We start from the raw sequence: 25108 nt of genomic DNA on the forward strand, positions 1-25108 counted from the left end.
TTAGAAAATGAACTACAGTGACAGTACAATCATTAACTTCAATAGAAACTTAATAGTGCGTTAAAAGGATAGTTTCAAACAGCTGTTTTTCAGAAGTGTGGTTTACAGTAAGTCTTGATTGGGGTAATCTCTTACAACTCCTCGACCAGTGACTTCCACTGTCTTGCAGCATGATAACTGAAAGCAAACTCCCCATTTCTTATGTCCTTCACTCTAGGGCCACAGAGTAGGATCTTATTCCAGAATTAGATAGTAGATATTAAAACCTAATGTTAATATTGGTACCAGGCTAGCATGGAGTTAACTTCTCTGCAAAACAGCCAGCTACCCAACCAGCTACTCAACCAGTAAGCACTTTGTATGCCAATAAAAGAATACTGGAAGCCAGTGCAGTGAGGCCACAGTGGGAGTAGTATGAGCTCACTTTCGTTGTAACAGCCATGATCTGCACAGGTAACTATCATTTACAAAGTATTGCAGAGCATTACAGCAGTCCAGGGTTGATGAAATAAAGGTACAGTATTAACCGGGTACTCAGTGTCAAACAACGAGAGGAATAATCTACTTGCAGCAATGTTTCTAAGATCATAATATGTCACTTTGGTATTAAACAATTGGTTTAACTGAATATTGAAAGGACATGTTGGAATCACATAAAATACTAAAACGCTTCATTTAATATTTTCACAATTTAAATGTGAAAATTTAAATTTACACAACCCTATCAGTACGGTATCGGTCATATGTTAGGTTAATGCAGGAAAATCCTGAGACATCCAAATTAACTTCAGCAAGACTGAAATAAAACAGTTGTTCTGGTTTAACAGAGATGGTTTTCTTTCTGAGCTCATCATATTTTATTACCAGACAATAATCCACAATAAAACCTGTTGAGTCCCGAAGGACACATACTTTACATAATATAACCACTTTGGTTACAGACTTCTCCTGGGAGAGAATGTCTTGAGAAAATATTATCTAAACCAGTCCAAAAACATTTCAGACAAAAATAATCATTTTTAAGAAATACGTACATTAAAATGTTGTGGCTTTCAGCAAAGATTCCTCACCTTGAAACAGTGTCTTCTGATTTTCATGCCAGGTGAGGTGTTCATCGCAGGCTAAATGGTGTCAAATGGAAATTATTAACTGCAGTTCGGGGAGGGATAACAACAATTCAATCTCACACAGCTGCACCTAATCACCATCATCACCAACCAGCTACTTCAACTGAGCTCAAACACCTCCCTTCGCACTTGTCTCAAGCACCCCCCCGTTGTTGTTGTTGTTGTTGTTGTTGTTGTTGTTGTTGTTGTTGTTGTTGTTGTTGTTGTTGTTGTGTCACCTTGCCACTTTGCAATTGCTTCTTTTTTCACTCCTCTCAATGGGGTTCAAGCCTCTGCATCCTGGCCTGACCAGGAGGCTGCCATTAACCAAGTGGGCTTTGCCAACCTCATCTCACCAAGTACAGTATTCCCAACATTCACAGAGCATTAAACCCGCGGATGTTCTTGTCGCTAGTGAACTTCCTATTGGGTGCAGCATCAGAAGTTTGCCTTTGTCTTCTAAGAAGTCGGATAGGGTTGGTAATTGGAGTCAGCTGTGTATTGTCTTCTGCGTTTCACAGCTGCCCTCACTGGGGTGCTCTGCCTGAAATGTAATCAACTGGACCTCTGCAGAAGGACAAAACCCTCAGTGGAGTTGTCTGAGAGTGGCATTCCCACCTGCATCTGTTCATCCACTGATCAACTACTAATGAGTGAACTGAGTCAGAAATAAACACAAGCTAATTCTTGCATTGTGCTCTCTGTGCTGAAGTAGCTGGGAACAGTACCCTTTGTACAGAGTATTTTTGACACCAAGGACTGACTGAAGAAACTGGTGTTTAAGTTATTTTTAGAAAAGCAGGCGATTTTACTGAGAACATTTACTTCCTAAGCTTTTAGGCTAGTTGATTGGGGTCTTAATGATAAAAAGAAAACAAACAGTTTTATCCTGTGTTTTAGTGCCTCTGAAGACCAATGTGCAGCAGATGTAGAAAGGAAATGGTTTTTCTGTGCATTACTGAAGCATGTTAAATGGGCTTCAGAAACAGTGTCCAGAGAATTCTGTAGATTGATTAAACGTCCTGGGAATGTACTGTTACCCTAATAAAGCAAATGGTTTTACTGGCTCAGTTAGTTATTGCTCCCCTTATTGGAAAAGGAATTAGTGTGTTCCCAAGAAAGGCCTTTTAAAGATGTACACGGTTTTTAGCAAAGAGCTTTTAAGTGCTCTTCACCACAGTGTTGAATTGGTCATGCATTCTCAACTGTGGATTGAGTTACCCATGCTGAATGTTAAAACACAGTGGACCATTACAGCAATGCTACATTCACATGCATACTGTAATGTATGTCCCTCTATTTCCAAAACCTTGGTCAGCCATCATCAGAAAGCCTCACATTCCTGCCAGGAATGCCCTTGAGTGTATCCTGGAACTGTAAAGCATGTCCAAGACCCTGGGCCCTGATCAGTCCATTGCAGGGTACACACACTCACACATACTGTACAATTCACGCACATGAAAACAGGTACACAACATCACTCCCCTCTTTCCATGGTGAAAAACAAACTGGAACAACCAACAAAACCCCCTGTGATCACAGAGAGAGTGTGAAATCCCCACACAGAAGGCATTTTATTCCACACCTGAACCCAGGGCCAGAGAAGTAGGAGCCACTCTTTTTTTCCCCAATAACTGTGTTATTATTAAGGTATTAATTTAATTAATTTATTGAGGGCGCTAAATAACATTTGTTGGACTGTACTCAGTCCAAAATTCTCTTTTACTCCTCTAACTGCACCTGCATTTGTTCTAAGACAGGGTAATTACAATTCTCAGTTAATATAAGACAAAGGGTGAGTATATATTTCTGCACTTCCATTGACTCCAATAGAGTTTTCCAAAAAACACTCCACACGTGTCTTACTTTAGGTACTTTACTGGATATTATAACTCCAGTTTGACTGTTTAACATCTAAGATGTATGCATGGCATTTTAAGGTTTAATGAATGTTATTTACTCCACGGAAGCAAAATAAGTGAATAACCTTGTTGGAGATGAGAGGTGTCAGCACTTGAGTGCGATTATGTGAGCCTGATCCAAGAGTCGATTCACATGAGAATGTAATTGGAACAGTAGTATTGTGATTTCCTAGCTGTTTCAAGTTGAGAGGAATCTGTTTTGGAGTTTGAGAAAGCAGCTGAAATGGCTGGTAAAGAGATTAAATAATGACAGGATTCTGGTGCTGAAAAGGAACATGTCGTTTTCTTATATTCCAAGCGAAACGTTGACGTTAGCTGGTTGCCTCTGTTCTCGAAGCTCATATAATGTCAGAAGGAAACCACGGGAGTTCCTCTTTGGATCTTTTTTACAAGCATTAAGCGTGAAAATCAGACTCCTCGTATTGCGCAGTTACAAAGGTTTTGATTCTGATCTCATGAAAACATGTGAGCCGCTGTGAGATTGGATGTGCAGCTTTTGCTGCTAAGAGAGACTCAAAATTTTTAGAGCGGAGCTTGATTCATCTCAGATTTTTACGAGTCAGGCTGGGTTTATGTTCATTCTGACGTGGAAAAGAATCTGACTCCTCAAGATCTCGGCGGTATTCCAAGACAATCTGATTTTCCTACACAGGTTGCAGGAAAAGTCTTAGTTTCAGTGCCCCTCAAGAAGCCTCAAGATGACCTTTCTTTTATGCAAACGCCCCCCTTAAATTCACTTCACAATTATAGGCAGTGGTTCTCATGAGAGCCAGTGTCCTCAGGCTTACCAGACACTGAACCGCTCATCCATGTTGGAATAGGCTGTTGTTTGGGAGGTCGAATCGTTCTCCAGCATGCAAATTAAATTGAGCCCCAGGACACCTTCTCATCCCCAATGCTAATGTTTGACAGCTTTGGAAAGACGAGCTCAGTGATCCTCACTGCTGTTCTTCGACAGCCCGAGCCCTACAGGTTTCATAGTTACAGTAACTCAATAGTAATTTAGACCTGTTAAAGCAGCAGCTGAATCAGGTAGGAAACATGTACCAAGAGATTTCACTGGAATGATATCCAGTCTGGTTAATCCAAGATGTGCTTCAAACCCAAAGAGACCAGTCAGGATTGTGTACTTCCTCTCCACAAGATACAGACATGGATTTGTACAGTGTGTGATTTTCTGTCAGCAAGAGCTTGTAGTGTGAGTGTAAAAAGATGCCTGATGACGAGCAATGGTTTGACAGGATGCGACTTTAAGTGGTGTGCTTGAAAGGAGATTTGCCCCTGCAGAGGAATCGAGAGGTGAGAGGGACTGGGATTAACCTGTGCAAACTCAGAATTGTGGTGATCTTCAGGATAAGCATTCTTCTTGAGATACGTGGGACATGAGCACAGTTATGTGTGTTTCTCCTGTGTGCTTACTGTATGTCCTTAAAGAAACTGTAAAATATAGACTCTCCACCATCTGCATAGAGAGCATGCTCAGAAGAGACAGTGAATTATTACTTGCCAAACTCAATCTGTTAATGATCATTCAATATACAGCTGTATTAGTAAATGCATTCAGACAGAATTCGACAGGGTCATCTGTTCCCTATCGAATCTTTGAATTTCAATAAATGAGCAGTTGGCGTGCATGAATGTCGATTAGAACGGTTGATGTCGTTAGCTAGATCATTAGGAAGGACATCGGGATTATTGCATTTCGAGAGGGAGAGAACATTAAAGCCATCAGCCCCACTGTTAACTGCCTGCATCGCTTACATCACTGTCAGAACATCATAACCACATTACTATCAGATACCACCAGGAGGAAGGCAGCCAACCAGAACACATTACATTTCATGTAAGTGCCAGATCTGGCTTTAGATAATTTAGAGCTTTCAAATCAACACCACACCGTGGCATGGGGAATAGATTACAAGCAGACAGAGAGGGAGAGTTTTAAAAAGCTGCTACACACCTCATGCACAGTGCCTCATGCATGCCTAACATGACTGTGCTTTGCCTGTAGTGGGCATTTGTTTCTTATTGCATCATACAGCTTTCCAGACTGTGCACGATTTTCCGTTCAAATGGGTTGTCTATTTTTTTTTCTTTTCTGAGCTTTGTGTTTCTCACAGACTCTGCTGAACACATGGCAGGACTCAGCTGTGCTGCAGTAAACATTCTAATGGAAGCTGATTCTTTGTGTCAGGCTAAGAATTCAAAGCAAGTCTTGCAAATTGTACCGACTGCAGTGTGTGTGAGTGTGTGTGTGTGTGCGTGCGTGCATGCGTGCGTGCGTGTCCGTGCATTTCAGTGCCTTTTTATTTCCTAGATTTGTAAAGGAGCCTAGATGAAAACATATGGTTGCTGAGCTTAAGAAACGTAGTCTGGTTAGATTTGCTTATCCTGCAGTTATTGCAGGAAACGTAACGGTACAATGAAACAATGAATACTCTGTGATGACTTTTCTGCGTAGCTTCACCAGAATATCTCAGTCTTGGAGCTGAGCAAATACCTGGGAGGAGAAAATAAACAGCATGGAAGCAAACAGTGTATTGAACTGCCATTCTGTCAGCCACCCGGTCAACCAAAGCACACTGAAGTAACTATAGAGGGTCTTGCTCATCTTGATTTTTGAAGATTTCTCAATCTCCCTTTTCTGCAGACAGTATGCCTGTTGCCACATGCATCTTCTGCTACAGGATGTCTCAGAGCAGTCTTTTCATTTCTTCTCTATTTCTTTATAGAACTGCTGTAGGAAAATAAAGTGCCTGGCCAGTGAAGTGTATTATTGAGCGTACCTCGAGTGCATTGCCAGAGCTTTTAGCACAGGCTCTCTCTGACAGATGCTAATTTTTGTACCGAAGGGTGAATTATTGAGGCAGATGCAAAATCATAAAAGAGGTCGCTACATAAAGAAAGGAAAAGGTTTTGACAGAAGAACGGGCTGAGTGCGGTGGGGAGGAGGCCGTCTCTACATCCCTCACCGCTCCCTCCACGCCGCGGGATCTGGCCTGTGGTCCTCCAGGCGCCCAGAGGCTGAAGGAGCAAAGTCTAGGGCCCCAGGTGTGCTTCTCTGGCCATCACTTCTCCCTGCCTCGCCTGCGACTGCTCATGGAAGAGAGCAGTACTGTATCTTGAACTTATCCCCTGCGCAGCGCATGATGTTAAAGCGCAGGTTTCGCAGAGAAAGCCCTGCACAGCGGGCACACACAGAAAATGAGCACAGGTAATTAAATCAAAACGCTCTCGCAGTGTCACTTGTGATATTTAGGCTGAAGAAGAGCTCCATTTCTTATTGCTGCGGCACAGCCTGTTGGCTGAAGAGAAAAGAGACTGGAAGTCTGTGGTTTCAAGAAGGAAACTCACACATCCTTGTTTGTCCCCTTTGGGTTCTGTTTATCTTCGAATCTGAATTAACAGCCCAATAAACACACAATGAAGTAAGTTTAAAAAAATAGGCTCAGATGCTTGTGTACCCCTTTGAGTTCTGTTTGTCTTTGAACTCTGCAAAAAATGAATTCACTTTCCTCTCCTTGGGGAATCCCTCTGCTGTAGGTCCCCCCTCCTGGAGCTCCTACCATTCTTTTTAAAACCTCAGGGTATAAATAATGAAACAGTTTTCTTCGAACACTCCTGGCTGAGAGGCCTTGCCCGCTTCTCTTCCCAGCGCTGCACACAAGATCATCAGGAGGTGTCAGGGCCCAGCTCTTTGCCTGCCAGGATCTGGGCGCAGAAGGGCTGTGGGCATCTTTGTGTTGAACCGGCGCCAGAGACGGGTCCTGGAGCCTCTGTGATGAAACAAGGCATGCCAGTGCAGAGGCTGCCCCTCTCCCTCCCGGCTGCCTGCCCTGCTGCGGCGCCACATTCCCGCCTCCTCTCGGATTCATGTAACCGCGCACGGCGAATTAAACCGCGGGCCCTGATGAAGTCGAGGGGAGGCACAAGGTTGCAGTGAATCGAGTAGGAATCAAGATGCTGATAAAGGGCTGTCAAGCACTCCTCACACTCTCTCTGCCAGCGCAGTCGTGCTCAGGTGCAGGAGCTGTAATTGCAACGTTTCTTTGGCTCGCTGTGGTAATTAGTTTTAAAAACCGTAACCGGCAAAGTCCCTGCAACATGCTGTCTCGCTACAGCTTTACACAGCTTTACAAAGGAAAAGTGTGGCTCTGCCTTTTCTGTGGGTCTTAAAAGCCTGGAAGACGTGCTTTTACCTGCGTTCCTTTACTGGAAAGAACAGTACGATGACGATTTGTTGTTGCACGAGATGTTTCCAATATCTGCTGCATCCCATTCACTTTTAATTTTTCTTTTTTCCCTTAATATTTTCCGACTCCATCACGGACGTTTGGACAACCTAAAATCTGCAATCCATTCTTCCAAATGATCCAGTTTCTCTGAGCTTTTGAATGCTGTGGTGCGTTAACTCTGCCACTGGATTTGTTAATCCCAGCTCCAAACGGTTGCGCTTTAAAATGACAGTTTCACACAAAGGCTATTAACAGAACCACTCTAAAACCTTGGAAGACTGTCTGTTTAGGGAAAAGATTCACAAACCAAGAAGGAAGAAAACTGCAAGGTGGTCCTCTCAGTTGTGTTTGAAGCTACAGACACTGTGGAAAAAATGCTGTCATGCTGTGTCTGCCCCTGTTCATCACTGGTGCTTCTGAAGAAGAAAAAGTGAGCCTGGACACCAAGAACTCATCACAAACAAAAGGGAGTGAGAAACAGGCAGCAGCAAATGTGTGCTGAGCCGAATAACATAAATAGTTCATTTTTTTTTTCACTGTCGTCTGTTTTGAAAAGAAATTATACACAAAGGACAAATGACAGAAGTTGTCAGTCCTAATAGACCCCATTCTTAAATCTCCCTCTGGGTTTTGTATGGAATAAAGAAACTCAATTAGTTCTCCTACTAATGAATATTCAGAGATGAAAACAAATTAGCTGAGTGCATTAGGAGCTCAATTGCCGATCTGAGATCTGTAAATCTTTTACCCTGCCAGGAGTGTGCGGGGGGCGCCGGGCCTGGCCGTGCGAGAGTCTCTCCGCTTTGTGCTGCGTGATGGGCCTTCTTTTTAATTAGGCTGAAAAGGCAAAACAGGCAGACAAGCAAACACAGAGGCATCAAAACAGCACTTTTTCAAAAGTCAAAAGAGCAAAGCAAGCAACGCGCGGGTGAAGGTAGGATGAGCGACGCCGGGGCCGCTCCGGAGGTGACAGACGAAAAGCGCAGGTGGAGGAGCTGCCCTTTGCGCGGAATGTTTGAGGTACTGTAGATGTTCTCATTTGCGCTAATCTCCACAATCTCAGTCCTGAAGGCTGGTGCGCCCCTGTCTGTGCTCCGCTCTCCCTTTCCACTCCGTCTCATGTTCAACACGCTGCAGCGCGCGTTATTTGTGATCCTCCGCGCTGTTTTCCTGCCCGCTCGCTATTTTTCATCTTAATTAGGGAAATGCCGCAGCGCAATTTCTGGCTAATGAGCCGCTTTATGAAAAATCTTAGTGCCGTGCAGAGGGTGGTGAAGGCACATCGTCTCTGAGTTGCTCAATCCGTGGTCCCTCTTTCATCTAAAAATGAACACGAGCAACTGCTTGATTTTTAGATTTAAATTGTAATTATCTTCCGCTAAATTTAGCCAATTGGTAGCAATGACAAGTACTATAATATGATCGGCGCGATCAGCAATATGAAATGCCACAATTGCGGGATATTTCTCAGGCTGTGGGGGAATATTACAAAATATAATATAATATTAGTTGACACAATAATTTAGGAAGCTTGGCAGGAAGAAGGTACTGTGGTACTGTATCAATCCAGAGCCCGTTAACACGTTTCTCACGTTGCAGTAGTGTTTTTAATGGAATCTTCACAGTTAAGCTTCCTGAAGGCCAGTTATTATAATAATAACACACTGCAGTTCTTCTTCAGTTTAACATTTCCATATTAAGAAATGCATACTGATTGAAGGCTTTATTTGTAAGTGCTCTGTTTTATTATCTGTAGTGATGAATAAGTGCAAGGAGGGATTATAAAAAAAACAATAAACAAGTAGCCTTAGTTTATTTCAAGATATTTAAATCATAAAATTCCCCCTCCGTCCTGATACCTAAGCTGACTTCTGGAAGTCTCAGAGCTCAGCAGCACGAAGAATGAGTTCTGGCACACCGGTTTTCACGCCCAGAACAGCCACAATTTTCTGACAGTCGGCCTTTGCGATCTATGTTCCATCTGACTGGAGCTACAGAAACTAAAGAAAGACTGTCTCTTTGTATCAGTGCTAAATATCAGGTTGAGTTTTTGTTTGCTGCAAATCCCGCAGGGGAAATATACTGTATGATAAGATACCAGCTTTGCAAGCAGTAATATGGACGGTGAAGATTCCCCCCCCAAATGCTTGGTTGTTAGTCCTTCCCATGCTCATTCATTTCCCATTGTTGAACTGCAAATATGTATTTGTTCATAAATCCACAAACCTCTGGCTAGCCACAGTGGCAAAACTGGGCTTTTCTCTTTCCCCCTTTCCACTGGTGACTCGGTGTTCAGGTTTGTTGTGAGTATTATAGCAGCATCACTCAACAAATCTAATAAACAAATAAGGGGCAGGAACGGTTTCATTGCAGGGCAGTTTATTTCAGCTGCGCCATCATAGAAACATTTGCATTAGCTTAGAAGCTGAGCTTTCCATGCAGTATTTGACAAATTTCTTTCTAAGATCCATCTCCTATCCCGGCAGTGTAATATCGTTGAGTCTAGACAGACTCATGCTGGCATATAAACAGTAACAGATTACTTAGCAATAGAAACAGCATACCAAATTATAGAAAGGGGAAGATGCATTAATTCTTAAAAGCGTTGATATGTATATACTAAACAAAGGACCTCAGTCTGTCTTTGTGTTGGAATGGTTTTTAATAGCCACTGCAAACAGGTTTGCAAAAAAAAGCATGAAAACGTCAGTAAAAACAAAAATAAAAACGCAGGCTCTCCTATTGGAACAAGTGAAGTTTTATTCCCTGCTGAAAAGAGAAGAAAAGAAACACAACGTTTCAGCTGTGGAGCCTTCTTCGGGTCTCTCCTATTGGGAATGCCCACAGGTTTGCCTTGTACCAAAAAGTACCCTTGAGACGGGAGGATTGGTTCTGATCTGTGATCTTTGCTCACTGAGAGAGAAGGCCCTAGCAGAGCACTGACAGTCCTTCTTGGACCCTTTGTGCCGCCAGCAGCTGTGCTTGAATGTTCTGGAACAGACGACCTGACCCAGAGTTCCAGTGCTTAATGGCAGCCTGTGTTACAGCTTCAGTGCTGCCTGTCTGACACATGGACAGGAAGTCCAGGAGGCTTGGGTTGCTGTGTTCCTGTGAAGACCTGAGTTTCAGGAAGGCAGAAGCACAAGAAATATAACTTGCTTTTTTGCCGCGTAGTTGTACTGTATATTGATCTGAGGATGTCACCCAGCTTAAGCCCGGGGCATCAGGTTCTGCAGCAACCTGATTGAGCAGTTTATTTTCCAGTCATCCACCCCCCTTTGTGTAAAGAACCGTTTCTTATTTCCTGTGCTAAAGGCACTTCCTCTTCATTTTCAGCGCTATCCTCAGGTCCGTGTTTGACTGGCAATCCTGATGTGAACGGCCCGATAAAAAAAGAGAGTTTACTGTCTTTAAGGTGCACATGCTGGCAGGTGAGGAATTGGTTTGACTTCACCACCTGTCTCCCTCCCCAGCTAGCATCAGGTCTCTCTGCACAGAGCCTAGGGAAGATTCTCTCTGGGAATGTCAAGAGTGGGCTTATATTGTATGGGGAAAAAATGTTTGGTTGTGGTTGTTTGAATTTTTTGGAAATAGGGGCTTCCTAAGGAAACGAGAGCCCATTGTGAGAAACTGGATTTAAACCCTGAGCTGCAAAAAAAAGTAAGAAAGAAAGACAATGAACGTTTATTGCTGTTTTAATGATTTAATGTGTCCAGGCAGTGGAAGTAAATGCTTAGAGCATCAGTGATAGTGCTGCAAAGTGATGTGGTTTATCCCCTCCATTCTTTGTCCTCTGCTCAGTGCTGCTGCCTCTCTGCAACTGTCTGCAGCCCCCCTGATGCCCCCCCGTCCTCCCAGCCTGCTGTCAGTTATGAATTCTGTTGCACTGTGAAATAATGAATTCACTTTATCAGCTGTCTGAAAGCATGGCTGCAGCTTTACAGATGTGCTAATAACTATATTATGGGGGCATGATGTGCTATTTTTTTTGTATCTGCCAGAATATACAGTCATCAACAACAGGTTTGACAAAACCTTTGCAGACGGTGTGCAAATTGAATATTTGTGGCACTTGAGATAATTTGTATTTGTTTGGGGAAGGATAGTAAACGAGGCTGTAACAAAATAAATAATAGCTACGTACTGTCCCCTGGCTGCACTGCCTTACAGAGCACTTAACGCACATGGGATACAAATTTGCGTCTGTTGGTTTATGCGATGCAAGCTCTGAAAGAACGGGCTCACTTAAAGGCACAGGGGTCTCTCGAAACAAATTTGAATCTTAAAACCACTTAATGCTGACAAGGGTGTAATTTAGACTGAATTTCTTTCAGGAACCCAAGTTATAATTTTCTGCTTTGCCCAGGACCCTTGTGAATGGAAAAGCTTTATTAAGCATAATCATAAAGTAAAAAAAAAAGACTGCCTGGCAGGCATGTACATTAACTTGCATGAGTTCCTGTTTAATTAAATTATAAATCAGGGATAACAGGAAGCGACTACTGTTTGCAAGTGTTTTGCCGATGTGAGCACTAGAACACGATGTCTCTTTCTAGGGCAGTTCATTTCTGTGCAGTGGCTCAAAGGCTCATTGTGTAATTAGAGGAACAGGTGATTTCCCACTTTTAGTTACTGTTTTGTATCATTGTTGAAATAGTTGATACAGTTATCTATAATGAACTGTCTTTAAATGATAAAATAGAGATCACAAGACTTGGAGAGGATTGTCACAAGCATCCTCTGTGTGTGTGTTCCAGATTTTTCATGAGGTTAACGACTTTCATCTTGTGATATTGTCATCAGTGTCTTAATAACAGGTTGTGATTGTCTTTAAAAATCCACACAGATCTGTTGCTTGACAGATTAATGCGTACGATGCATGAAACACTGGGATTCAGGACAAACGCCCATTACTGTCTGTTTATTGTGCCATGAGTAAGACTATTTATCAGTACGGCTGTAGCAGGTTTGAAATGTCAATTCAATAAACCTTATCTCTTGGCCAGGCTCGTGGCAGGTGCAGAAACCGGGGGTCAGTGTCACGGAAAGTGAATATCTACGCCACTGCCTTGGTCACGCCGCGCGCTGATAAACACAGCGATATTGAGCCCATGAAGAAATCGATGCCCGTTGCAAACATGGGGCCGATAAATACCTGATGAGCTCCAAAGCTTCCCCACGGGACTCTTAATGGTAATTCATATGATCTCTGGAAAAACTCTAATTCAGATGAAGGGCAGCTGGTAGCGAAGGCTGGAGAGACTACATCACACACCAAGGTTCCAGCAAAGAACAGGAGCTGTTGCACCTGCAGCATGGTTCACTCTGGCCATGGTGTTTCAGTGCAAGCCTCTCGGAGATGTAAACTTCTTAAAGCTTCTAGGCAGAAAAAGGGAGTAAGGGCCATGTTCTGAAAGCTTCTTTTCTTCCCTGGAAGAAGCACCTTTAGTTGATCCCTGTTAACCTGTTTAGCTTTACTCCATGCTAGATTTAACGAATGTTTTGGATTCAGAGTATCGGACTCCTTCAGATCAACTTTCCTTCTAAGTTGACCAACTGGAAGTCCTTTCTTTAAACTTACAGGGTGATGACCTGTTACCTGTTGGTTTACACAGGGAGTTCTTATTGTCCTGGTTTTCAGGTACTGGATGACTGCAGTGCTTAAAGGCTAATTTTTCTTTCGATTTTGAACTTGTGTTCGAACACCACGCAGCTCAACACCTCCATACTAGGCAAGTGTACCAGGACTAAAGAGCCATTATCCAAGCTCATGACCTGACCCATGTGTTTGAAAACTCTTCTTGTGAAACTCTTCTAAACTGCTCTGATCAAACTGAAACTTGGAAGATTTCAATTTCAAAAACAAAGCTTTTCAAAAGTGGCTCTTAAGATGGTACTAAAATTGCTCGCAACATGTTTGGCCCTTTAAACACATTACTGAAATTACTGTGCAGCCATTTCATTCCAGATTTTAGAGCTATTATTCTGGTAGAGGTTAAAGTAGATGAATATATGTCAAAATGGGGTTCCTGCATGAATTTAGATGGCTGACTTAATTGTTGTTTCTTATTTACTCCCCCCACACACATATTACAAATAATTTATCAAATATTTCTGAACACGTCACGATGCAGTAGTCTCGAGAATGTGCTGTCTTTTTTTTACAAAGTAAATTAATATACTCAATGAATAAATCTACTAGGACAGAAAAGGACATTATTCATATTTCAATAACACAAATGAAAATTAAATGCAAAACTTCCATAAACCTTCATTACTAAAAATACATTTGCTTCCCACACAGCTAGGGCCATTTGTCAAGTGAATGTGTACAGATGGCTCTGGGGGTCTGCTCTAATGATCTAAAGAGCAATGGCTTAGGAATATCAACACTCTCGAAATTTCATATTTATCTCCCTGGAGTTTTTCCCAGGAAGGTATTGATTGTCCTTTAATTTAGCACTGCTGAATTCAGTGAATTTATGATGGATAGATGCTGGTGATTTAAATATGGGTCTTAATGAAATTCAGATACTTTGTTTCCAGTAGTTATATATTAGATCCTACCAGCAACCCGTCCACCCCCCGGCTCATGTCTCGAGTTGGGTTCGCAATGTGGTCATGCTTTGCGGAGATCAGCCGGTGAAGCTTTTTGATTCAAATGGGAAATGAGAGTATGGTAAAAAAAGAGAGCTGTGTATAGCTGTGTTACATCGTGTCATAATTTTAAATGCAGCATCATGATATTTTTCTGACAAAGGATAGAAAATAAACAATCCTCTCTGGAGCACATGTTTGGTAGGACGGATAGTACTGCATCCTCACACATCCAGGCTCCTGGGTTTGACTATGGGGGTCTGTCTATAAGGAGTCTGCGTGGTTCACTCCGTATTACTGAGGATTTGCGGATGCTCTGATTTCCTCTCGCGTCCCACAAGTGTGGAATTGTCTCAGTACTGCCCAGCGCCCTTCGACTCGGAGACGACCCCAGATTGCCGTGACATTAGGATAATCGTACGTCTTATGACGGATGGATGATGAGGTGGGAACAGGCAAATGCTGTCAATACTTGTGGTTTCACTTCATCGAAATCCGAAATTAAGTTAGCATGTACTTGGAGTGTCTGGCTAGATTTCCCCCTGACCTTTACCAATCATGGCCTCCTAATAATCCCCATCCCTGAACTAGCTTCATCACCCTGCTCTCCTCCCCACTGAGAGCTGGTGTATGGGGAGCGCACTGGTGCACTTTGACTTCATTGCGTCATGCAGGTGGGTGTGGTACAGTACACCACAGTGCACTGTCTCTCCTTCTGGAGCATGAATAGGATCCCTCTTCAGCAGTAGATGCCTCTTTTTACACAACCTTCTGCAGCTCTGCCATTACATCTCCATCAGCTGTCAAGAGCTTGGGATCTTGCCATTTCCAGTCACTCCCTGCTGCCTCTTAAACATGTCGATGAAGGGGAGACAGGTTTGAGGGAGACGTACAGACGCAGAGTGGGCCTGTTTCAGAAGTGTGTGTGTGTGTTGGTGAAGAGGGTTTATAGGGAGGCGCCAGACAAATTTTCGCAGAAATACAAAACCAAGGTGAGGTGACATTGGAGGAGTGTGGAAAATGATAATTAATGCAAATGAATGGTAATTGATTTCAGAAAACATTGTAGATAATCCATTTGCATTTCCTTACTTCCTCCGGAAGGCAGAGCACAGCAGTAGGCCCCTGGCTTAAGATATTAAAGAGACAGCTACTGTACACATCTCCACTCAGCACTGCTGTCTCACTGCGGGTTGTGGCTCAGGATCTCTGGCCATCAGCACCCGTGTTGCCTATTCCTTCGGTTACAGAGAGGATCGCTGAGGGTGGGTATTACCAATATGTTCATGAGAGCATCGTGATGAGCCCAGACAGGGCCCGGCTGATATATCTCAAGGTATGGAGGTCGAAAACAATGCTGAAGCATTAATGGTGAGGATAGTGTCTTGCATTTTTCCACAACCTTTGATTTCAAAGGATTCCAAGGTGCTTTACAAGCAGGAGGGGTCTCCCTTCCCCCTGAGTTAAGCTCCTGAGTTTGCTTAGCTTGTTGGGGCCCCTGCCAGAGTGCAGAGGCTGCTGAGTCCTGCACCTCTTAGGGCTGGTTCAGAGCTGGCCAGGGCTTCTTCAGATGGCCATGACTCGGCGTGTGCATGTTGCCTTGTGGTATTACTGGCGGGGGCTGTGGGTGTCCGCCCTGGCTTGCTGTTAGAGCTGTTAGAGCACAACACAGAGGGCGCACAGACAGGAAGCACTATAGGGTTGTACCGACTCAATTAACAATTTGCAAGTGCAATTATTTCTTATCTACTTGGATCATTCATTGCACCTGCCTTGACATTTCTGACACCGGCCTTCAGCAGTGCTGAGCTGCTCCGTTTAATTTACTCCGTCTCCGTCATGAGGTTATTGACATACGGCGTTATTTGTAGGTGCATCGCTCTGTGCCAGAGTCTGACACAAACTCTTCTATCTGCTGAACCATTAGGAACCGATGCCAGAGGGGGAAAAATATTATCTGTTTTATGAACTTCCCAGTCAGCGGTACAATCAATCGTCTTGGTCTTCTTGGCTAATCAGCTGCCTTAAGATGCTCTGAGCAAACCTGCATTATTTAACTATAAGCTCAACAGATGAGGCCAGAGGGCTACAGGAACTTTCTGGGTCAAGAGCCAAATATCGAAGATAGCAGGGGGATAGTGAGAATCCACCAGGCTTTGTGGGTCATCCTTAAATCCTCAAAACTGAAAGTCTTGGAACAATTTGGTTTTGGTCACCTAGGCAGGTGAATTGTTCACTTACTGTAAGTACTTTAGATATCATTAGAAATGGAACATTACAAGTGTGAAACCTGTACAAAATCCATGCTTTCCAGGTTTTTTTCTTGTGATTAATAAATCATATAATCATAATAATGATTAAGCCACTGAACTGAACTCATTTAACTTACAAATTTAGCCCTTTTAATTTGCCGGGTGAAAAGATCTTTCTGGGTCGTTCAGCAGTACAGAGTCATGGATGATTAGAAGCGCAAAAGAAAGAAAAAACTTTTGGTGTGGTCCCTGTACAGTACTTCAGTCTAAAGCCTGATGCTTTTTTTTATTTTATTCTCTAATGAAGGTTAAAAAAGACCTTGAAAAAAGACCTACATCTGGGAATTTGAAAAGACACAAAAGCAATTTCAGGCCAGCGCTTCATAAAGGAAAAGAGCATCAAGACAAGAGACCCAGTGCAATGCAGCTCGCTCAGGCTTGCACTGATAACAGCTTGAAATTGGGTCAGTCACTAACGACAATGGAGAAGGAGCTGCACACAGATTCCTTTAGAAAATGCAAGGAGCCGCGCCCACCACGCCGTTCTTCTGCTAATGCACTATTAATAGTGATGTTTTTAAGGAAATGATGAATTCCTCGATAGCAGCGTGAAGTGACATGACCTAAATATTTTTCCTTTTCCAGTGCTGGGGGGTCCGGAGTCCCGCGGGGTCCTGAGGAAGATTAGCGACATGCTGGAGGTGGTGATGAAGCGAGTAGACGCTCTGTCGAAGATGGGCAACATCAGCGACTCCAGGAGACTGGATGAGCTGAGCTCTGCTATTAACAGGTAGAATCAGGTGTCATCCCCAGCCACCTTTCTGTGCCTTGAGTCATCCTTTCAATGGGCACCTTCAATGGTTTCAATGGTTTTCCTTGCTTTTGGCATGTTTGTGAGGACCTGATGGATATTGCACTTCTGATTCATATTCCTTGAATATTTGCCATTTGCTGTTTTTGTTGTACGCAGCATTGTTTTTGTACCTTCTCTATTCTTTGTAGACACCTCCTCTTTGCTGGAATGCGCAAATCCAGAGACAGGTCTGCATGTAAACACACTGCCAATTTGCCAGTCAAAAACAGTGATTGATTCCCCCCTTAATTAGAACTGAAGCAGACAAAACCCAGAAATGCGCCGATTTGTCTCACTTCAGTTTGCTTCTCTCTTCCCCTGTAGTGTCTTGATGGCCCCTTTTTAAAATCCCATCAGTGCAATATTTTAATGTCTTGCCCTCTTCCTCTCGCACTGGCCTGCCTGTCTACTGGGAGAGATGTATCCTGACCCAGAGTGACAGCAGTGGGCCGACTAAGAAAAACACACAAAATAAGAGATGTGTGAGATAGGCAGGTGGGGGCAGTGGTGGGATACATAATTAACTGGTACTGCTTTTTGCTTTTTTGTATCAAACACATATGCTAGACTGTCACAGTGTCTGAAGGCTTCTCCATGATTGGTGTTTAGGGATGCAGTTCCTGTCAGCTGTGTTCTTGCCTTCAGATCTCAGGATCTACACCAATGTCTTCCTATGTCTGAGCTGACAGTCATACTGTAAATGTAAGCAAATTTCCAGTACTATATAGGTCTGCAATAATGTCTGACTATGCTCCGTTGAGAAATACCTTATCTTGATGTTTCTCAAAATCAGGATGACCAATTGTGTATCCTGAATGACCGCTAAAACCAGTGCACCAGATATTTGCAGTTAACTCTCAAATCAGGGCAGGTGACACCCCCATCTGTACTGAGAATGTATTCTTTATGCCTACTGTACATGCCGAGACCCATTTCAGCCAGAAAGCCCATTCACGAACTACACAATATAAGAAGTTGATTCAGTTGAGAGCACTTTAAGAGACATCTTGATGCAGCTGATGTTTTCAAAATTACAGTCTGCTGGATTTCCTTTGCCTCAGTGTTCTCTGGTGTGTGACAGTGTGATGTTTTCTTCTTTTACTGCTTTCTTGATGCCATTTCGTGGTTTACCTGGAAACCTGAGCAGGAGCATAAACAAGCAACAATGCAAACTAAAGTAGTGCAACTTGGCTGTCTGGGTTTACCGAACATGGGCCTGCAGTTGTGACTCTGCTCCGGGCTTTTAATTTGTCTCACTGCTGGAGGGATTTCACCTGGCTGAACTGTAAAACCAAGGCAACACCTTGGATTAGGAGCCACAGATAGGATTTGTAAATGCTTTATAAATGGAATATACCGTTTTTAAAGTATCAACAGAGTGATATACAGTAAATGTGATAATACCCGTCCTCTACTGTACATTAACAGGACGTTAGTAACCACACCCAAACCTGACCGTAGCCTATACTTCTAAGCCTAGGATGTATGGTACAGTACATAATATTTTTTCAAACTGTTAATAACATAAATAACAGGTTTTTAAAGTAAAGTAGTACCAAATTAAAACAAGGATGCGAGCACATACAGTACGAGGAAATTCAGAGGAAGGCAGTCTGGAAGAGGAAAGGTTCAGTTTTACACAAGGAAGTGTGGCGTTTGGAGCAGAGTACCGAGCTGAGTTACACAGGAATCCCTCAAGAAACACGCGCATGAGGCTCTTGGATTCTCACGACAGAAGGGCTGCTTCTCTTCAGAGTTTTTCTCTGGTGCACACGTTATTCCTGATCTGCTGTCCTGAGTGTGTCTGTGTCTGCGAGGAAATGCCCCCTCCGAAGTTTGCTCTTCCGGAGGGGTGCGGTTTATTGCTTCTGCAAGGAGGCAGCCCTCCCCGTCGCCAACTGCGGGGCCGAGCCGAGGCCTACCCGCTGTGCGCACTGTGCTCGCGCCGCAGTCTCCATGGTGACAAAGACCCTTCAAACTCGGATGTCTGCTTCCCAGCTCCCCCCACTGCCAGTGGCCTCCTGGTACATTTAATTCTGTCTCTCTCTCACCACGGACATCGTATCATTTTGTTTACTTCAGTCCTTGGGCGGTTCTTCCCTGTTTAATCACAGAGTCAGTCTTACCTTCTCTGATGTACTGTATGGGGTCAAGGGTTGTTTTTTTTTACACCTGACAGCACTTAGAAGTCATGTGAACACATAACACTGAAATAAGCAGATTAAGGGGTGCCTTTGTGTATTCTGCAGACCTCACTTTCTTAACAAAGGGCTTGTTCATTCCCCACAGACATTAAAAAGCTGTTTCCAGTTGTAAAATAATGTAGTTGTAAGTATTAATATGTGGGAAAACAGAGCATTTGTTGCTAATTTAACATTCATCCAATAGTGTTCACATCTAAATGCGAGATTTTCTTTAACTGAAGTCTATATATTCTTAATATGAGGGTATCATAATCAAATGGAGAGAAAACAAGCAGTGACAGACATAAGAAAAGCTTCTCTCTTTTTTTGCTGTAGCACTGTAATTCTGGTGCTCTACGCTGACTTATACAGGCTGCAAGACAGGTGTTGACTTTTTAAACATCTGAGTGCGGACCTGATGCTTCAGCCAAAGTGACCAGAAAACTGCCATCTGTGTGGAGAAGCACCACACAGGCGACGCAGCTTCCTCTGAGTGCTGAGTGTTCCCATCCATCTAGGGCTTACGACAAGTGCGTGTTCGTGTTGGATGATCCACGTGTCTTCCTGCGATCCTAAGGCCTTCCTTTGCCTTTGAGTCTTGGTTTTCCCCGCTCCTGAACCAGAGGGTCCAGAGGGAAGGAGGAAAGAGGGGTGTGAGCTCTGCTGCAAACAGCTGTGCTGATTGGCTCTGACACTGTGCGGTCGACAGTGCCGTAGCAAACAAACCCTCTCTGCCAGTGACTCTCATTGCCTCCGACACATGTGCTTGCAAGAAGCAATTGACTGTGATGTCTGAAGTCTGTGTCCGTGATTTGCCCGTAGGCCGTCCTGTTTTAGAAAAGGGTGAGATTGGAGAGCTCTTCAGATTTAGAGAACCTCCTCACTGCCTGCAGAAACGGCACGGGAGAGGTACTGAAGGTGTGCAGCTTAACAAAACAGGATATTCCAGCCTCAGACTCCTGGGCTTTGGAATTTGCCATATTATGCCATATCTAGTGCATGTACTGTATGTAAGTCATTACTTCAGGATGCCTTTAACCATATTAGCTCCTCAGGGCTGAATAGAGTGCATTAAGAAGCCTAATTCACAAACGCATTTGACAGACCTCCACATATATTTTAGAGTGCGTTTCCACGATGCCGTGGAATAGAGCCTAATGAATCTATGTAGCCCTGCTGCATGTGCTCCAGTTCACAGAGTACGTCTGTGGAGTCATGACGATGTTACCCATGTAAGGAGTGCAGCACTGCTCTGCCCTGGACGGGATGTGACCAACGCAGCGCAGCGCCACTCCCTGGCTGGTCTCTGCTCTGCAAACCTATCTGGGTTGCATGGGCGTGGCGACACTCCTATAGTATGCTCGGTGCACGGAGACTCATCGCCCTCACACAGACCTGTCCCGACCTGTTTCCTATCTGAAGGAATCTCATTTAGCCATGGCTGAGGCTTTGATCTCTCCAAGTTTAAATACTGCGTAAGACAGCTCAGAGTTTTCCACTGCACATCTTAAAGGCCATTCTTTCTTTACACGGTTGTCTTTGGGTTAGCCCGCTGTTGTTCCACAGTAGCCGGCACATTATCACATGCCAAGACGCCAATATTCCTCCCTTAGTTCCTAATCCTATAAGAACGCTGATATCAGAGGTGTAGTAGAAGGTCGGGAATGGTCGGGAATTGTTGGGAACGCATACTCATGTGAGTGGAGTGACTGCAGGACACTCCTGTGAGCACACATGCTGACAGCTGGCATTTGAGAGAGTCGCTGCACTGGCTTAAAGGGGAAGATCTTTAAATCCCTTTTTAAGCCCTGTGCTGTGCTGTTTTGTAGGGAGGATGTGCCTGAAGGAACCTGTCATAAATGCCCAAGCTTTGCTGTAAGCCAGAGTGCTTTCCATCAGGGAGCACACTGAAATGTATCTAAGGAGACATGAACGTCAGAAGATCAATGGTTAAAAGGTTTGTCTTTTATCAGAACACAGCGAAATGATCTCCGTTGCTCAGTCTGGTTGCTCTTGGGTTTGCTGGCAGAACACAAAAGCACCTCATAATCTGGTCCCTGGCTCTTTAGCAAGGCCCCTTGTAAAATGTTTGGGCAGTCAGGGGATGAAAATTTGTAAGGAATCTGAAAATCATTTTATTTACAAGAGTGCAAGGCCCTAAAATTCTGGCGTTATTGTCTTGTAAAAACAAAAGCCAGTTCTGTCTTGCAAGCAGACTCCTGTAGGAAACCCCAGGGGAACTTGCAGAAACTAGGAAATCAGAAATCAGCACCTCATACACCTACTGGGGCTGAAGTGAGAGAAGATTAGACAAATTGTCTTAACGAGAAACTTCTATTAGTTCTTGCTTTTTTCTTTTCAGTCCTTTGTTATTTTAATAAGCACATTAAAGAATCCTCACCTTCCAAGCATGCTTACCAATACATCTGTGCATTTTGTGCTAATAATTTACCAAAACAATTCCACATCCTGTATAATGATACTTCCTTCATATACTGTATATGGTGCTTTTCATCTCAAGGGAATTCACATACAGCAGGTACTACTATACTACTCCATCCACCAGTGAAGTGCAGCCCCCACCTGGGAGACACACAGCTGCCATTGTGCTTCAGGATGTGAATCAAAAGGGAGCATTAGGAGCATTAGGAAGGCCAGAGTGTAAAAGTAGCAAGTGAAATTAACCCAGGACACAGGGTTTAACCTTACTCATTCAATGCAGTACTATGGCATCTTTAACGACCAAAAAGTCAGGACCTCAGTTTAATATCTCTGGACTGGGTAATTGGGTCGCTAATTCTGGTCCAGAGGAAAGATTGCTGCTCACTGATCTTTCAGTATCATCTTCTGTGGCAACCTGGTTTTCCTTCGATGTCTCCAATCCCAGTACTGAGCAAACCCTGCCTTGTTTAGCTTCTGAGAGCTGGGAAGATCAGGCTACAAGTAAGCAATGCTAAGGAAGCCAAGCCATAACATGTGTTACCGAAATGATGCCCAGTGTTTCCTCATGCAGCATAAACTAGCATGCACTACTGGAGACCACAGCCTGCCCCCACTGCTGGGTCAGGCTCAATAGACCACGTATCGGGAAATGTTGGGTGCATTGCATTAGTACAGACCTCATTGGCTCTGCTTTCATTCTCTGGGCCATTGATTCAGGCTTACAGTTGCTGTGTGCAAGTGTTCTTGGGATGGATGCTCCTTGAACAGCTTGGCAGAGTGGCACAGAGTCCTGTGGACTGGGCCCAATTCACCTGCTAAACCAAATGGCCACAGCACAGGTATTTGTACAGGCTGACAGCAGAAGAATGGCTAAGAAACTGGTATGTCAGGAAGTAAATCTCATTCAAGATCCTGGCACATTCTTCTCCTGATCTTTTCCATTCAGTCTCGAAATACCTGGATGGTTGTATCAGTTCTAATGTGACTTCTGAGATTCCTTCCTTGTTGTTGTTGAATGCACCATTGCAGTGCATATCCAGCTTATGTTGGAATGGACTTGCAGATCCCACAGGTGTCTGTCTGTTTTGGGGGAAAGTGGCTCTGAAAGTGTTCACCACTTAGCTTCAGTGAGGGTCCACTCCAATGGGTGAGAGGGGAACAGATGTTGTCACCTATAACCAGCTAGTAAGAGATGAACATGCAGGTTTTTCAATGCATACCGCTTTTGATTACACCTACTGTGAAGAGCTGTGTGCCTCTCATAAGGAGTGCCTTCACTGATAAATTGTGAAAATGTGCATTTGTTCATCGTGGCGTGCTTCATATTGTTACAAAATTAAACTTAATAAAGACTGTTTGCATTACAAGCATACAGAATGGCCTGTGCTACAGGGGACTCAATCAAGCTGATTTTCAGCATCACTTTTGCATGTTTGTTTTGAGAGTTTTGAACATCGCCATATGGCCTGTTTTCAGGATCTTTCTTGCTTCCCCTTGTCATACACCTTTCAGCACAACACTCTCACAGTTAACAAAAACAAAACCTATCTGCTAACAACCTTTTTTTTCCTTTCTGTGCACCTCCTAGGGACTTGCTATAATGGGCTGAATAATGTTTTCATCCCAAAGAGTAAATTGTCTCCATGTTATATAGCTTTCCTATTTCACGCTCCAACCAAGTGCCACTTAATTATCATTTCCTGTGCTTGTTAAAACTATTTTACAAATGGGAGAAGTTACACCGGAAAGCTTCTTTTTTTAAAAGAAATGCTTTTGATCACAACACAGTAATATTCACTCAAGGAATAATCTTGTTTTCTTGCTTTTCTGGGGAGTGTGGATTTACAGCATGTTAACGTAATAGAAAAACATGGTAGTTTAGGATGACAATGTATTATCAGTGTAAACTTCGTATATGCCATCTCTTACATAAAGAACTACTGATAACCAGTTCCAGAAACATATTTCTAAGATGTCAGTATAAATACTATATATCAAAGCAGGCTTAAAATGAGAAGGTTTTTATGCACTGAAAAGTTTGCTTTCTTATTGCATGCTCATGAAACCACTAGAATGATGAAATACTACCGTACATGCGAATTGCTTTGATCCTGGCGCAGAATAAAAGTGTATTCATGCACATCTGATGGCACCGACATATGGCCAGAGGATGCAACAGCTGTCCCGGCCGCACAGCTACTTCTGATTGTGTCCTTGGGGCGTTGTGCTGGGGGACATGCAGCAGTTACTGTACAGGGTGGCGGGGCTGTGGTCTGCTGGTGATGTATTGAAAAGTAAGGGTCAGTGTCTCGGAACGGGATCCTGCCCTTGTTCTCCTCCCACAGTTCCTCAGTTCTTGACATCATGCTTTGCACTGCACCTCTGTGCTTCCCCATCATTTCACCATGACGTGCTGTTGCTATGTCACGGCAAATGTTTCCAAGGGAGGGTTTCCAGTACTCAGGACCCTTGTTCTGTGTTTGCCAGGTTCCAGCCTGCTGGGCTGGTCGAGCGCATCCAGGCCATCGCCCAGAACGTGTCGAACATGGCCGAAAAGGTGGAACAGATCCTGCAGCACAGCCTGACCGCTGGGAGAGGTACAGTCACCTAGCTTGCTCTCAAGCGCGGTTTCGGAGAGGAACTGGATCTGGGGTGTGGAGCAAAGAAGGGTGCATGTGTAAGACTTCTCAGAGCTATGAAGTCGTACCATGCAACATTCAAGCCATCCTTGGCTGCCTTTCAGGATAGAGGGGTCATCGGCTGTTCCTGTTTAGGACGTGTTTCTGGTATGGGGAATCACAAGTCTCACTACACACGCAGGAGAAAACCTTTAGGAGGGTCTAAGAATTGTGCAACAGTTTCCCCAAATTGGAAAATTCTGTTAGGCAGGTTCGTGGGAAGATATTTTGTCTGGCTCTGGCTGACAGGCAGGGAAGGCACATCCTAGTGCGTGTGTGGACACTCCCCTGAATATTTGAATATCTCGGGGCTCTGTAGGAAGCTTCAGCTACATTGCTTTGGAACTTTAAATTAATAATTACAGTAGCTCATTGACAGGTTGCACGGCAGATTGTGGGCAGCAAAACCCCTGAGATAATGGTCTACCAGTCTACAAATAAAACAACTGCAGGACCTTAATTAGGAAAATTGAAGCTGCTGTAAAAGACCTTTAATCTAGCCAGAGTGACATAATTTATCTATTGTTCTGTACTTTAAATGGGTGCGTTGGATAACCTTGCATTTCTGGAAAGGCAGTTAGCTTATCCAATGGAGCAATTAATGTGATGATTTATGCCCTAGTGAACAGGGATGTATAACTCCACAGATATCGAACGTATCCCAGATCGAAACAGAAAATCCGTCACTTTGGAGTTTGCAAGCGCAGCATCCCCTCTGTTTTAATGAGGATCCAATCGCAGAACAATAATGAGCCTCATGCCAGGTGGAAGTCCAGGCATCTCAGTGCTGCTGTGAGTGCTGAACTGGGATCTCTCTGGCTCCAGGGCTGTTTCAGTGCA

At 43.7% G+C, this 25108-nt stretch overlaps 1 protein-coding gene across 1 annotated transcript in view; it reads left to right on the top strand.

Annotated features, from left to right (window-relative positions):
• LOC102697822 (alpha-1,6-mannosylglycoprotein 6-beta-N-acetylglucosaminyltransferase B) overlaps window positions 1-25108 on the top strand; it is an 88171-nt gene that overhangs the window by 12350 nt on the left and 50713 nt on the right. Inside the window, exons 3-4 of the mRNA XM_006635200.3 lie at window positions 16758-16902; window positions 24078-24187. Coding sequence (XP_006635263.1) covers window positions 16758-16902; window positions 24078-24187 — 255 coding nt within the window. The remainder of the gene's footprint in view (window positions 1-16757; window positions 16903-24077; window positions 24188-25108) is intronic.

This window comes from Lepisosteus oculatus, chromosome 9 (assembly GCF_040954835.1).
Source record: "Lepisosteus oculatus isolate fLepOcu1 chromosome 9, fLepOcu1.hap2, whole genome shotgun sequence".
Classification (NCBI taxonomy): Eukaryota; Metazoa; Chordata; class Actinopteri; order Semionotiformes; family Lepisosteidae; genus Lepisosteus; species Lepisosteus oculatus.